Source organism: Tauraco erythrolophus, chromosome Z (genome assembly GCF_009769465.1).
Source record: "Tauraco erythrolophus isolate bTauEry1 chromosome Z, bTauEry1.pri, whole genome shotgun sequence".
NCBI classification, from domain to species: Eukaryota; Metazoa; Chordata; class Aves; order Musophagiformes; family Musophagidae; genus Tauraco; species Tauraco erythrolophus.
In genome coordinates, this window is record NC_141496.1 from 43,370,504 (window position 1) to 43,383,617 (window position 13,114).

Here is a 13,114-nt window from a genome sequence, read left to right on the forward strand (position 1 = left end):
GTTAGCTGCTTCCTTGTGGAACAGGAGATGCCTCCTGAGAGAGTGGTGCTTACCTGTGCCACCTTACCGCCAGCTGGGACACCAGCAGGTGGAGTCCCAGGACAACCTTCCCAGCAGTCAGTGGACAACTGACCAGCAGGCTGCAGACTCAAAGGGAGTCCAATGGCAGGGAGCTGAGGAGCACCATCTCGTGGTGCAGGAGAGCCTGACCCTTCGACAACACGGGCTGCAGAAGCACAAGACCTCGGGCAAGCTTCCTTTTGATTCATCTCATGAGGCTGCAGCCCCCTCAGCTTACCTAGCCACCATCCCACTGTTCCTGCTGCTTTTTCAGCAGAAGACGGTCTGAGGGAGGACGCCTCATGCTTGGGTGGGGATTATTAATGCTTCAGTGTATATCCCAAGAGCTACAGAGCTCACGGCAGGCTCATAGTTTTTGTAGCTGGGATCACCAGCACAGCTGGCAAATGGAAAGTAAGTTTCTTTACTCTCAGACAACCAAACTACGTTTTAGCTTTTCTTCATCTCCTTTTCCTACTGTAGTCCTTGCTTTCAAGTTTGGAGGCTGACTCAGCAACATTTGGAATAGCTTTCGTATATGTGCCATTAATCTTAGTAAAAGGCCTTTCATATAAGATTGTCAGATTCCCATATGGCAATATGAAGCGTTTCTCTTAATGGTAAATACAGGAAATCTATGACTAAAGTAATGAAGGCAGTTTCGAAGTAGTCCCAGATTTAGACCCTGCTTAGTGTCCTCTGAGACATTTCTTATACACGATTCATTCTTCTGAGAGAAGAAAAGCCACAGCCCTGATTTCTTTCCATCCACACATCATTGCTTACAGACAACAAATGCAGAGTTGGGAAAAGGGTAACATTTTGGTCTGGGAGCACCACTTGATGATCAGAAATTAGTGAAGGCAGAAGGTTAAAAATGGGAGAAACTCTCCCCTCAATGGGGCACAGTAAGTCAGCTGGGCCGGAGAACATGAATAACTCAGTTCATAAGGAGAGGGAATGGAAAGTAAAAGGGAGAGTCAAACAGCAGATTAAAAAGGGAAATTACCGGCACAAGAGAATTCATCTAAACATCCTAATTGCCCTGATTTTGTGTATGCTTCTGACAGGCAGGCTGTTAGGTGTTCATGGCAGCCGAGAGAAGTAGAATAGAAAAGCCAAATATGGCAAAATCTAATTTTTGTGAAGGTGGATATTTGCTTAAAGTGTGTGTGTGTCTACAAGAAAAGATGTATTGATAAAAATGTTTCAGTTTTAAATTAAAGGCATATAATTTTAAATTACAAATTTTTAAATAACAAATATGAGTCAATGGCTCAATTGCAACTTGTTAATCTTGCTATGACTGTGTATTTTACAGGGTCTAGAGAGGAGGAGACATCGGAAAGAGAGAGACACACACACACTCTGCTTAGCCCTTAGTGAAGTAAATTGGCATCTTTGTTGTCTTGCTTCACAGTCTGAGGAGTAAAGTGAAAAAGCATGCGTTTGGAAGTGTGTGAGCAACAGAAGGGAAGCATGTGTCACTCCACAGAGGCAGAAGTTTGTCTCTCAAATATGTGCCAGGCTAAGAAACAAGCGATCTGGCTTTGGTTCTTGGCTATGACCCAAGTCTTACTATGTCACTGTGACCAGATAGTGGTATCAAAGTTCTCTGCCTTTAACAGCAAGGGATTTCCACACATCCTGAATCCACATTGCCTGTTTGTTATGCGTTTAAGCATAGTAACAAACACAAAAAAAGTCATATCTAGCTAAGTCAGATCAGAGCTCCTACCTGCTGAAAAGGCCTTAGAGGCACTTTGCTGGAAACTAAGTTTGGCTCATGTTTCCTCAACCTCCCACAACAAATCTGTGATGCCCACCACAAGGGACTCCTCAGGAGCCTTTTATTTTTTCTTACTCAGTGACTAACCTTCAGCTTTCCATTTTCTCAATTCACAGTCTTCCCACTCTGAGAGTTCCTATTTCATTAACCATCTTTTTTCTTCCTCTCTAGGCTTGGACAAATTGCTCAGGTTGGGCAGCCACTGCCCCAGTGATACCTTGCAATCTAGGGAGGATGCATTGGAAGTAAAGGAATGAGGACACAAGTAGAGAGAGCAGCGGTGCCCTCCTTCTGCAGCAGCCATGTTACACCAAGCCTGGCAGCCCTATGGGAGGTGGTGCCGTTGGTCCAGTCCTTTTATCCATCTCCTCATACTGACTGTGGTGACATTTGGTGTGCTTGCACCTTTGATTTGCCACCGGCTACTCCACTCTTACTTCTATTTGCGGCGCTGGCATCTGAACCCCATGAGCCAGGAGTTTCTGGAACAGAACCAACAGGAGGGCCAGGCTGCTCTCCATTACTTTGAGAAGCTGCAGATACCAAACACCTCCGAGGCCTCTGGCAGTGATGCCTTCCAGCCCTTGTTGCTGGTCACCATCATCACTGTGCAGAGACGGAACGATTTCCACTATGTCTTGCAAGTGGCCTCCCACTTCCACCGCCTCCTCCAGAAATGTGGTGCACGTTGCTGGAGCCACCGCATCCTCCTCTGTAATGTGGAGTCAGACCCCCGTAGCCATCAGGATGTCAGGCTGCTGAGCAGCTTCTTTCCTATGGTTAGTCGTGACAAAACTGGGGAGAACTCTGACCCCAGAGTGAACCAGTTCGAGAAGGAGAAGCAGGACTATGTCTTCTGCCTTGAGCAGTCACTGTTGGCGTACAACCCAGAATACATTCTCGTAGTGGAAGATGATGCTGTGCCAGAGGAGGAAATATTTGCTGTCTTGCAGCACCTCTTGTTGGCCCGGTTCTCCAAACCATACCTCAGAGATGCACTCTACTTTAAGCTTTACCATCCCGAGAGGCTTCAGCGATACTTCAACCCTGAACCCATGAGAATCCTCGAGTGGCTAGGTCTGGGCATGTTCCTGGGGCCCGTGCTGAACTGTGTGTACTCCTGGGCAGCTGGGCGCCCCAGCCTCAGCTGGCCCGTGGTCGTCTTCTTTGCTTTGTACAGCATGGCTCTGTCGGAGCTGGTGGGACGGCATTACATGCTGGAGCTGCGCCGGCTGGCCCCCACACTGTATAATATTGTGCCGGTCACCGAGTGCTGCACGCCTGCCATGCTGTTTTCTGCTCCATCTGCCCGCCGTGCCTTAGGTTACCTGAAAGGGCTGCACTGCCGCCAGGGTTTTGCTAAGGACATTGCCCTCTACTCACTGCTGCGTACTAAGGGGGAGAACGCCTACGTGGTGGAACCCAACCTGGTCCGGCACGTGGGGATGTATTCCAGCCTTCGGTTAAACGACAACCCAAAACTGCTGTGATCTGTTTGGGCCTCTCCAGACACAAAGCCCACAGAACTTGCCACTGGGCAGAGAGACAGTGCGTGTGAACTCAGATGTGCTGTTCACACTGTGCATCCTATGCCTCCAAGTGGACAAAGAATAACTCTCCAAAAAAAACACCTTTCTTTAAAAATAAAGATGTACATGCAGACTCTATTTAATATATACTTGGAACTAAACACCATGCACCATGTGGGAGGGGAGTGGATGATTCCAGCTGAGGGTGTGGATTGTCTCCTCTCCTTAATCATTCTTAGGGAAAAGCTCTCACATCAATATAAATAGCTATACTGCCTACTCTCCTGTACATTCATTTCAGAAATCCTCACCTTAGGGCAACAGCAATGTTGGACAAAGTGAACGTTTCAAATTTAAGCTAGTGAGGAGGGAAAGCCTATATTTTCCTATCCTTGCTAGTGTGACCTCTGTTTCAAAGCTGTGGGTTTGGGCAGACCTTCAAAAGCAGCAGTGAACTTTCTCACCAATTTTGCCTAGATTCCTTAATTTTACAAAGCATTTATTTGTTACTGTCTCCCTCTACACATCCTTTCTGCACTTCCTTCCCACTCCTTTTTCTTGGAACAGAGGCTCTTAAAAACAAAGCCTCTGCTGCTTAAAAGTCACGTGTGAAGGTAGGAATAGGAAAAGAGAATAACAGTCTTTCGTGTTACAGAGCCAGATCACAAATGCATGTTTTCATTGATCCATTACAGACATTATAAACAACATAGGATGACTACCAAATTGGTTGGTATCATCACTAACTGTAGCGGATCTAGGTCGTTAAAAGAGGCCTTATCAGTTGCTGATTGGACTTAAAATATTCAACATGAATTTACCTTGACTTCCTATCAGCACAGAGCCAAAGGAAAGATTAGATTAGGTGCCGCTATTGTGCAGGATTCTCGTTTCATTTCAGAGCTGTCATTCACAGCTCAGCCTAGCGGTTCATTCACTGCACCTGGCAGCAAGCAAAATATCCACAGGAAACAAAGCTAGCTGTTCATAAAAACAAGCAACACTAGCACAACGCATCAAGGGGCCACTCCGATACTGACAGAGTCACTTAATGTGCTCTGGTTGTTCGGCATTTGAGATAAGTACTTTGTACCACAGCTGTGGGCACAGTTAAATATAAAACCATGCGGATAACAGAGATCTTGTAGAGAACCAAAACTGGCACACGAATGTTTATGTCTAATGAAAAGCCCACCTTGCCTTTAGTAGGCTTTGAATCAAATTAATGGAGTTTGGTTGAACTGGTTTCGAAACCATATTCCTAGCTTTGGAATGAACCAAGTACAATATTTTTGTCAAGTTTCAGTCAGTAGGGGTTGTTTGGTTGGTTGTTTTTGGTGAAGGAAGATCTCTACTTTGAATATTCTTTCCCCCAGTCTCTCCCAGGTGATCTATGCCTTAAGCTCTTAAAAAGTCTGGCCGTAGATGTGAATGACATAAAACTCCTGAGAGATGAAACCAAAGAAAGTTGCAAACCTCCAGCAACATGTGCAGAGCCAGATCACATACCCTCAGGTCAGCACATGACGAGTATCAATTGCACAACACAAATGTATAATGTAAGTTAGCCGATTAGAAATGGCATCACAACACAGAGCAGTGTTTTGCTCTCTTAGTAATCAGCTGGGATGCTTTTCTATGAGTAAAAACTGCTTGCGGATTTCCATGTCCAAGGACACAGGAAAAATTTCACAGGCAGAACCACTATTTATTCACAGCTGCTGAAAATCCCAAAGATACCTGAGTGGTCACACATTGGCAGGTTGGCAAACTTATTCTCAGGCTTTACAATAATATAGTTAAGATGGCAAGATTTGAGTGTCATCTTATATGTTTTCCACTAAGTGCCTGTGTGAGGAAATACAACTCGTTTGTTTCTGCTTCTTCAGCTGTAAATGTTTCCATGTGGTGTGCTTTCTCTTCACTCTGTCTTTGTACTCTACAAATCCGGGACAATGCCTTGTTCTTTTCATGAGGGTCCATTCATACCCATTCTTGCCAAAAAATCTCATGGCAAGGTATAATAAATGGGACAGGGAAAGGAAAATGGAGGAAGAAAAAGAAAGAAACCTTAGAAAAGAACACAACTAACTATATGCAGTTAATAAATGTTTTGACGTGGGAAATGATTTATTCATTTGTTTCAAAGTTATTTTCCTTGTTTGCCCAGTAATGCTTTATTTGTCGTCCCAAAAGTCCAGGGAGGTCAGTAATGTCACTGAGCTTCATAGCTGAAAATTAAGAACATGAATTTGAGGCATTCCTTCTAAACTAGGAGGCAATTTTCAGGTCGTAAGAGATGAGAGAAGTTGGCTGGGACACCAAACAATATGCAGAGGGCCTACAACCTGAACTTGCCAGTGAGAGACTTTCAGATAAACTTGTTGAGAATGAACTCCTTTTTGCAAGGAGCAGTTTAATAAATTCTTCGTGTCCTTCTGGAATAGTTTCCTTGAGTGCCCAATTCACCTTTACAACACAGGTGCTTCTTTTACTGACCCTGCTGGGAGCTATTTCTGAGTTACTCAGGAACTTGCTCAGTGTCCACCGTGTCAATGTGGCATCTCAGGCAAGCGGTCCTTCTGCTGCTGCCTCTGAACTTGTACAAGTAGACTGATTTTTGTTTCTGTTCTCTGTGCCACGTGTTTTATTAGAAATGACAAGTTGGACAAGTGTACTTCGGCCTTGAAACAGAAAATGAGAGGTTACAGTGAGTTCTTAATTCCTGTTGGATTTTGTTCCACAGCTTGGGCTAAAAATGCAGTTTCAAACACACGTCTTTCCCTGTTTTTTCTGTCAGGGTAGTAGAGCTGAGTTGCCATATTGCAGGCTTAGTAAGTTCAAGCCGCAGCATTAACTTCTTGAAACGTGGCCTTAAGAGTTTGGGTTTATTCACATTAAAACAAACCTAGCAACTATTTTTGAAACAAACAATATGGATTTTCTTGGGTGTTAGTTCATTCCTAATAGTTCAGAGACTACTTTTCAATGCAGCAGCTGCTGCTTGCACAAGAGGATTCTTGATGAGCCAGACAGCAGGGCTCAAAGCATTATTGTCCAAGCAGATTCAGGGGAAGTTACTCAATTAGACAAAAAATACCTTTGTTTCCAAGACATGTCCAACATAAGCATGATTCCGGCAGAACACAAAGCATAAATTTATAGGTCTCTATTAGATTAGAAGCCCAAGAGGATTTTCTAACTACAGTACATATCAATATCTTAGTGAGAAGGCACTGCATTTAAAAAGAGAAGGAAAAAGCCTTCCTCTCAGTTGTGAGGAGCTGTTAATTGCCAGACTTGGTATTTCAACAGCAATTGGCTGGATGCAGGATGAATTACTTTTTTTTCTAAAGATACTTACAAGCAAACTTTCTACCAAATAAACTTTCTATTAAAACTCTTATTGTTTCTTCTTTCTGTATGCCACTGTTTGTTTTCCTGACTGACAGATCCATCTCTCTCCTTGCTCTCTTTGACTAAGAAAGATACTTCTGTGTTGACGCATCTGCATATATCTGCATGGATGCAATAATTTGGATCCTGCAACAATTCAAGCTGAAAAGGAGCTCTGAAGGCCCCTGGTCCAATCCCCCACTCAAAGCAGATCTTACCAAATCAGGTTGCTCAGGCTCTTCTCCAATCAAGTATGGAGACATTTTAATAGAGACCTGTGACAAAATCAAGTTCTAAGTGCTGGAGTTTAACCTTAGTATACTTTTGTATAGAAAGGCTGTATATTTCACAAAATAACAAAGGTATATTTCTGTGGGAGACAGTTGTAGTTACAAAGGCGCTGGCAGTTTCCCTGCCAAAGTTAGTTTCTTTCTGTGTATTTCCACACCAGCTTTATATCCAAATTCAGCAGATGGCAGAGTCCAACATATGGTTCTGAGTAAGCTTCAGTAAAACATACATCTGCCAAAAATGCATATAGAATTATGAACTCCATGGTCTGTGCTTCTTCCCTGCATGTGTCTCTGTTGCTTGACTGACTTCATTTTCACAAACTGTCCTGACAGCTCATGCTTTGAGAGAATCCTCCCCATCAGCCAGTTTATTTGAGCACCTATAGGCTAAAAGTCAGCAATACCAATGTCCATTTCCAAGACTTTGTTCTGCATGGCAAGCTATGAATGCCACATTCCTAGCTGTGTAACCACTGGCGATTTTTAAATGTCGACGAAGAAAAATAGGGTTATATTTTCTTGCCCTGTTAGTAAGCCTCTGGCCAGCTTATGTATTCCTCAGTGCCTACTTACTCTTTTAATTTCTGCCATAGTGTCCAGTGTTCCTCCAGCAGTGCAGAAACCATGTCTACAATGTTTTTTCAGCAAACTAGTCCACTTAGACATCTGTTGTAGTTTGTATTTTGCAAACCGTATACCAGTGTTAACATGCAGCACCTAAGTGTACTTTTTTGGGCAATTATGTGCTTCTTAGATAAACAGGTAATAAACAGCTAAGTGTCTCCCATTATAGCAGCCAGTTGTTTGCCTACTTCCTTTTTTAAAAACAAAATGTCAACAGAAAGGCATAGAGACCAGCGTCACTACTGCATTTATCTTCATGTCCTGTTACAGCTATTTTGCACAGCCCAGAAATGTTGCCACGGGCAGCCTCGTTTAAAGTGAAAGCCTTGTTTGTTATCTCTACTATTGAAATTACTACAAAGATTTGTGTTATGTGTAATATATGTTATATGCTTGCCTGTTTTTCATTCCAAGTCATGATGTTTGTTGCAGCCCAGCTTTAAGAAGCAAAGAACAAAGAGCAAGCAAACCCTTCCTGTGCAATCCCCTCAGTCCACTTTATGGGCCTGAGTCAGTTCAGCCCAGCACCCTCCATACCTTCTCTGATGTACGTGTCTACAGACACTGCTGCGGAGACAGAAATACAGGTGATTTCTTCCAGTGGGGTTAAAGGCCAGGATCTCTGCGTTGGGCTGAGGGCTGTAGCTGAATGGGGAAAACAAACCACATAATAAACAATACCTCTGATTAGATAGGGGTGAACAAGCTGGACTTTGAGACAGTTAAGCAAGACTGCAGGGTACAGAAAACAGGAAACATCCAGCACGGTGAGGAGAGGTGAAGAGGAGGCAGAGTCCACTCAGCTCAAGTCAGCTCTGACGAGACTTTAACCCCATCACACAGGCAGCACTCTCTTGGGGCACACAGAGCCAGGTGTTTTTCACGTGGATGCATACTATACTCAGACATTCTTCCAATTTCCAGGGTTTTTTCCATTCCATTTCAAACCCTTTTACAGGCCTGATCACATATAAAAGGGTTGATAAGATTAAGAGTACTTCATTTGCTTAAGTGCAAACGGAAGATTTAACTTTTTTCTTTTTGTCTTGATGACCATGTAATCTCTGAAATTGCTTGATCCATTTCTTTCTTTTTCATCTTTCTCAGAAGTACTACAGTTTGTATCACTACACATTTACTTATTATTTGCATTTAAAATGCTAGTTAATATGAGTAATTAAAGGCAAAATCAGTATCAGAATGATACTGCTAGAAACACACAGAAAATCCACAATTATCAAGCTGAAGAAACATAAGCAATTCTAAAAGTTTTACCCATTGCCTTTAAACCAGGCTTTCCATTGATTTTAAAGTACTTCACCCAGCAACAGTCTTCACTCAAAACTTCAATGCCAAACTGACAGATCCCTCAACAGCAAGGTTGGCTATAACAAAGACAGCAATTAAATTAACTTCTGCTATGAAAATCCAGTATTTGCATTGTCAAACTCCAGAATGCAAATCCACAAATTAAGACCTGAATAATAACCCAAGCCACCCATAAAGACAGTTTTCAGCAGTCTTTAAAAATTTTATATGTATACGTCTGTCAACTTTTGTATAGTAATTTCAGATGGACAAGTCAACATCAGCAAAATCTCCAAGCTATTCAAATACAAAATTTACTTATGCTGTGCCACGTTTCTGAGAGAAAATGCTAGATGCTTGCATTTTAACATTATCCACCTCTTTTACAGCTAACCACCATTTTCTGTTTCCGTGCTATTTAAGGCACAACAATGAACATTTAAGCTATTACTACTTATGCATCATTTGCAGTGATGGTTCAAAGATTTGAGTGAGCTATAAAGATTTTTACATTGCAACACGGTTTATATTAGCTCCCTCAATAACAGATAAAGTCATAATTCATGCAGAAAATCTTCACTGTATTTTGTTAGATACATATTTAAGTAACCAATTCTCACACAAACAAAACTCTGAAAAAATGACAGAATCGTAGAATGGTTTGGGTTGGAAGGAACCTCAAAGATCTTCTAGTTTCAACCCCCCTGCCATGGGCAGAGAAACCCTCCACTACACCAGGTTGCTCAAAGCCTCGTCCAACCTGGCCTTGAACACTTCCAGGGATGGGGCATCCACAACTTCTCTGGGAAACCTGTTCCAGTGCCTCACCACCCTCAGTGTAAAAAATTTCTTCCTTAGATCTAATCTAAATCTGCCCTCTTTCAGTTTAAAGCCATTGCCTGTTGTCCTGTTACTACACGCTGCCCTTGTAAAAAGTCCCTCTCCAGCTTTCCTGTAGGCCCCCCTTAGGTACTGGAAGGCTGCTACAAGATAACCCCGAAGCTGAACAACCCCAACTCTCTCAGCCTGTCTTCATAGCAGAGGTGCTCCAGCCCTTGAATCATCTTCATGGCCCTCTTCTGGACCCGCTCCAACAGCTCCATGTCCTTCTTGTGCTGGGGAACGCCAGGGCTGAACACAGTACTCCAGGTGGAATCTCACAAGAGCAGAGTAGAGGGGCAGAATCACCCCCCTCGACCTGCTGGCCACGCTTCTTTTGATGCAGCCCAGGATACGGTTGGCATTCTGGGCTGCCAGTGCACATTGTCGGCTCATGTTGAGCTTCTCATCCACCAGCACTCCCAAGTCCTTTTCCTCAGGGCTGCTCTCTGCCCAGCCTGTACTAGTGCTTGAGATTGCCCCGAACCACGTGCAGGACCTTGCACTTGGCCTTGTTCAACTTCATGGGGTTCTCACAGGCCCACCTCTCCAGCCTGCCAAGGTCCCTCTGGATGGCATCTCTTCCCTCCAGTGTGTCCACAACACCACACAGCTTGGTGTCATCTGCAAACTTGCTGAGGGTGCACTCGATCCCACTGTCCATGTCACCAACAAAGATGTTAAATAGCACTGGCCACAGTACTGACCCCTGAGGAACGCCACTTGTCACTGGCCTTCACTTAGACATTGAACCATTGACCACAAACACTTTGAGTGCGACCATCCAGCCAATTCCTTATCCACCGAGTGGTTCATCCATCAAATCCATGTCTCTCCAATTTACAGACAAGGATGTCTTGCGGGACAGCGTCAAATGCTTTGGATAAGTCCAAGTAGATGATGTCAGTTGCTCTTCCCCTATCCACCAATGCTGTAACCCCATCGTAGAAGGCCACCAAATTTATCAGGCACGATTTGCCCTTAGTGAAACCACGTTGGCTGTCACCAATTAACCTGTTATTTTCCATGTGCCTTAGCATAGTTGCTAGGAGGATCTGCTCTATGATTTTGCTGGGCACAGAGGTGAGACTGACTGGCCTGGAGTTCCCTGGGTCTTCCTTTTTTTCCCTTTTTAAAAATGTGGGCTATGTTTCCCCTTTTCTGTTGGTGTGAACTTCACCAGACTGTCACAATTTCTCAAATATGATGGATAATAGTTTAGCAACTTCAAAATAGCTTAGCAACAAAAAAGAAACCATTCCAAAATTAGTTGGGTCACTGGAAAGCTGAGAGAGTTGGCAACACTATGAGTTCAAACACAAACTCAAGGAATCAGATTTACAACTTGGATGATACAACAATTTTGCTGCAGAATAATTTGTGCAGGCAGTGGTTTGATATTTTTTATGGGCAGGTTAGTTGCTTGGTTGAATGCAAGTACACTGCATTCCCCTCATGATGCAAGTTTATTCCTGTTACCATTTAAGGATACACGATACCGCTATAACCTAATTTTTAGAGGTACAAGTATCCCCAAACTATGATTCACAGCTGTGATGGTGAAAGTATGTTCTCTTTTCCAGCACCTTTTTAATATCACTGTACTACTAATTTCTGCACAGCAAGGTCAGCGCCATGGTTCTGCATGTTAATAGTACTGAACCTCACAGTGACATTATCTAGCATGATTGCTCATTCCATATTCTTGTTGAAAAGGCTCCCATTCCTAAATTAAGTTAAGAAGTTAACCATCATGTCCATCCACTCCTTTTTCTCCTCAGTCCTCAGAATCCCTGCTAGGACCTGTAATCCTAGTACTTGAAGTGCTGGATAGTGGCTAAGAAGGACTAGAAAGGCACATACTAGCCATTACTCACCTGGAAATACATAGGTATACTTCTGAATGAGTTAAGAATGCAAAGTGGGCTGCAGGGGATTATCTAAAGTGGTTTCTAAATATCAGACACTATTTTTTTTCAAGAAGACTCCCCTCAGCTTTTCTCTAACAAGTCTGTTGGACTGTATCACAGATGACACTAGGAAAGAAACACTTTCAAGTACTTTCCTACCTGGAACAGCTTCTAACCAACCAGGAATGACAGGACTCAAACTCTGATTTTCTTTGTGGCCCTGAAGAAGACCATCAGTATGACCCCTTCTTGGTCTCAAGAGGGTCTTAGATAATGTATTTCATTAAAAATATTTTTAATCCATACTAGATACCTCTGTTTGTGGTGGAGAAACTTTAATACACCATGGGGTTCATCTTCCTGCTAGGACAGAAGAAATGAAATGTAAAGCAAACACTGTAAAGCAGGGAAGGCTTTATATCCATGTTATGTAGCCCAGCATTCTTCAGGAAAAAGATCCGGATCAGGAAGCAGAATGTTAAAGAAAACAAAACAACACATGCACAAGGCCTTCAATTAGACTGTACCCTCAGCTTTTTCAGAGGTTTCTCTGCTGATGGGCACAGAATGATATTGCTGCCAGCATGTAAGCTGTTAAAATTTCCTACAGGCACTGACCTTGGCATCCAGCTCTAGAAGAGATGGACTTAAGGAGGAAGTGCCCTAATGAAGACAGTACCGTTCAGTGAGAGGAGAAAGCAGATGTCTCACTGTCTCCATGTAAAGGCTAAAGGTGCCACTACCAAAGCCAAACAAATGGACAAACTACGTCATTCTTCAGGCAAACACTAGGTCTTTGTCGTAAAGACCTACTAATGTCCAAGGTCGCAGAGCGCGCTGTTGCTGAGGGTATGATGTTTGCCTAACCGTCCCTGTGCTCTACTTCCCTCCAGGAGTACTGACCTGCAGTGGGGTGGGGGTAGGGGGGTGGGGAGCATGGAATTAAAAAAATAACCAAGTCTATCTACCTGGATTTGGTAAATAGCTGTAGTGTGATTTCTTATAAACCGGAATGCTGATATACTGGTTATAGAGCATTAGCATTTTTCACAGAAAAATTTTGCTAAGCAACTGAGGCGCCTGTATGTCATTGTAATATGGGTAGGTGTTTCAATGAGGTTTTGGTGGAAAATTTGTCTTGTGCCTGTGCACCTCAATGTGGGCACATTTCTTCTGATAACCATCATTCTCACACATAGACTGCATTAAAGGAAATCAGAACTTGCAGTTTCATTAACCGTGATACTATAACATTGCATTTTGCCTTTATATATACTAACTGAAAAAGGAAAACATGTTTCTGTGCTAAATTTTCAGATGAGGAAA

General features: G+C 43.1%; 1 protein-coding gene across 1 annotated transcript; it reads left to right on the forward strand.

The window, feature by feature from the left end:
- The first annotated feature begins 2,151 nt into the window (after window positions 1-2,151).
- PGAP4 (post-GPI attachment to proteins GalNAc transferase 4) lies at window positions 2,152-3,339 on the forward strand. The gene has a single exon (XM_009981706.2). It carries the CDS (start codon window positions 2,152-2,154, stop codon window positions 3,337-3,339), a length of 1,188 nt encoding a protein of 395 aa, XP_009980008.2.
- Window positions 3,340-13,114: the final 9,775 nt, after the last annotated feature.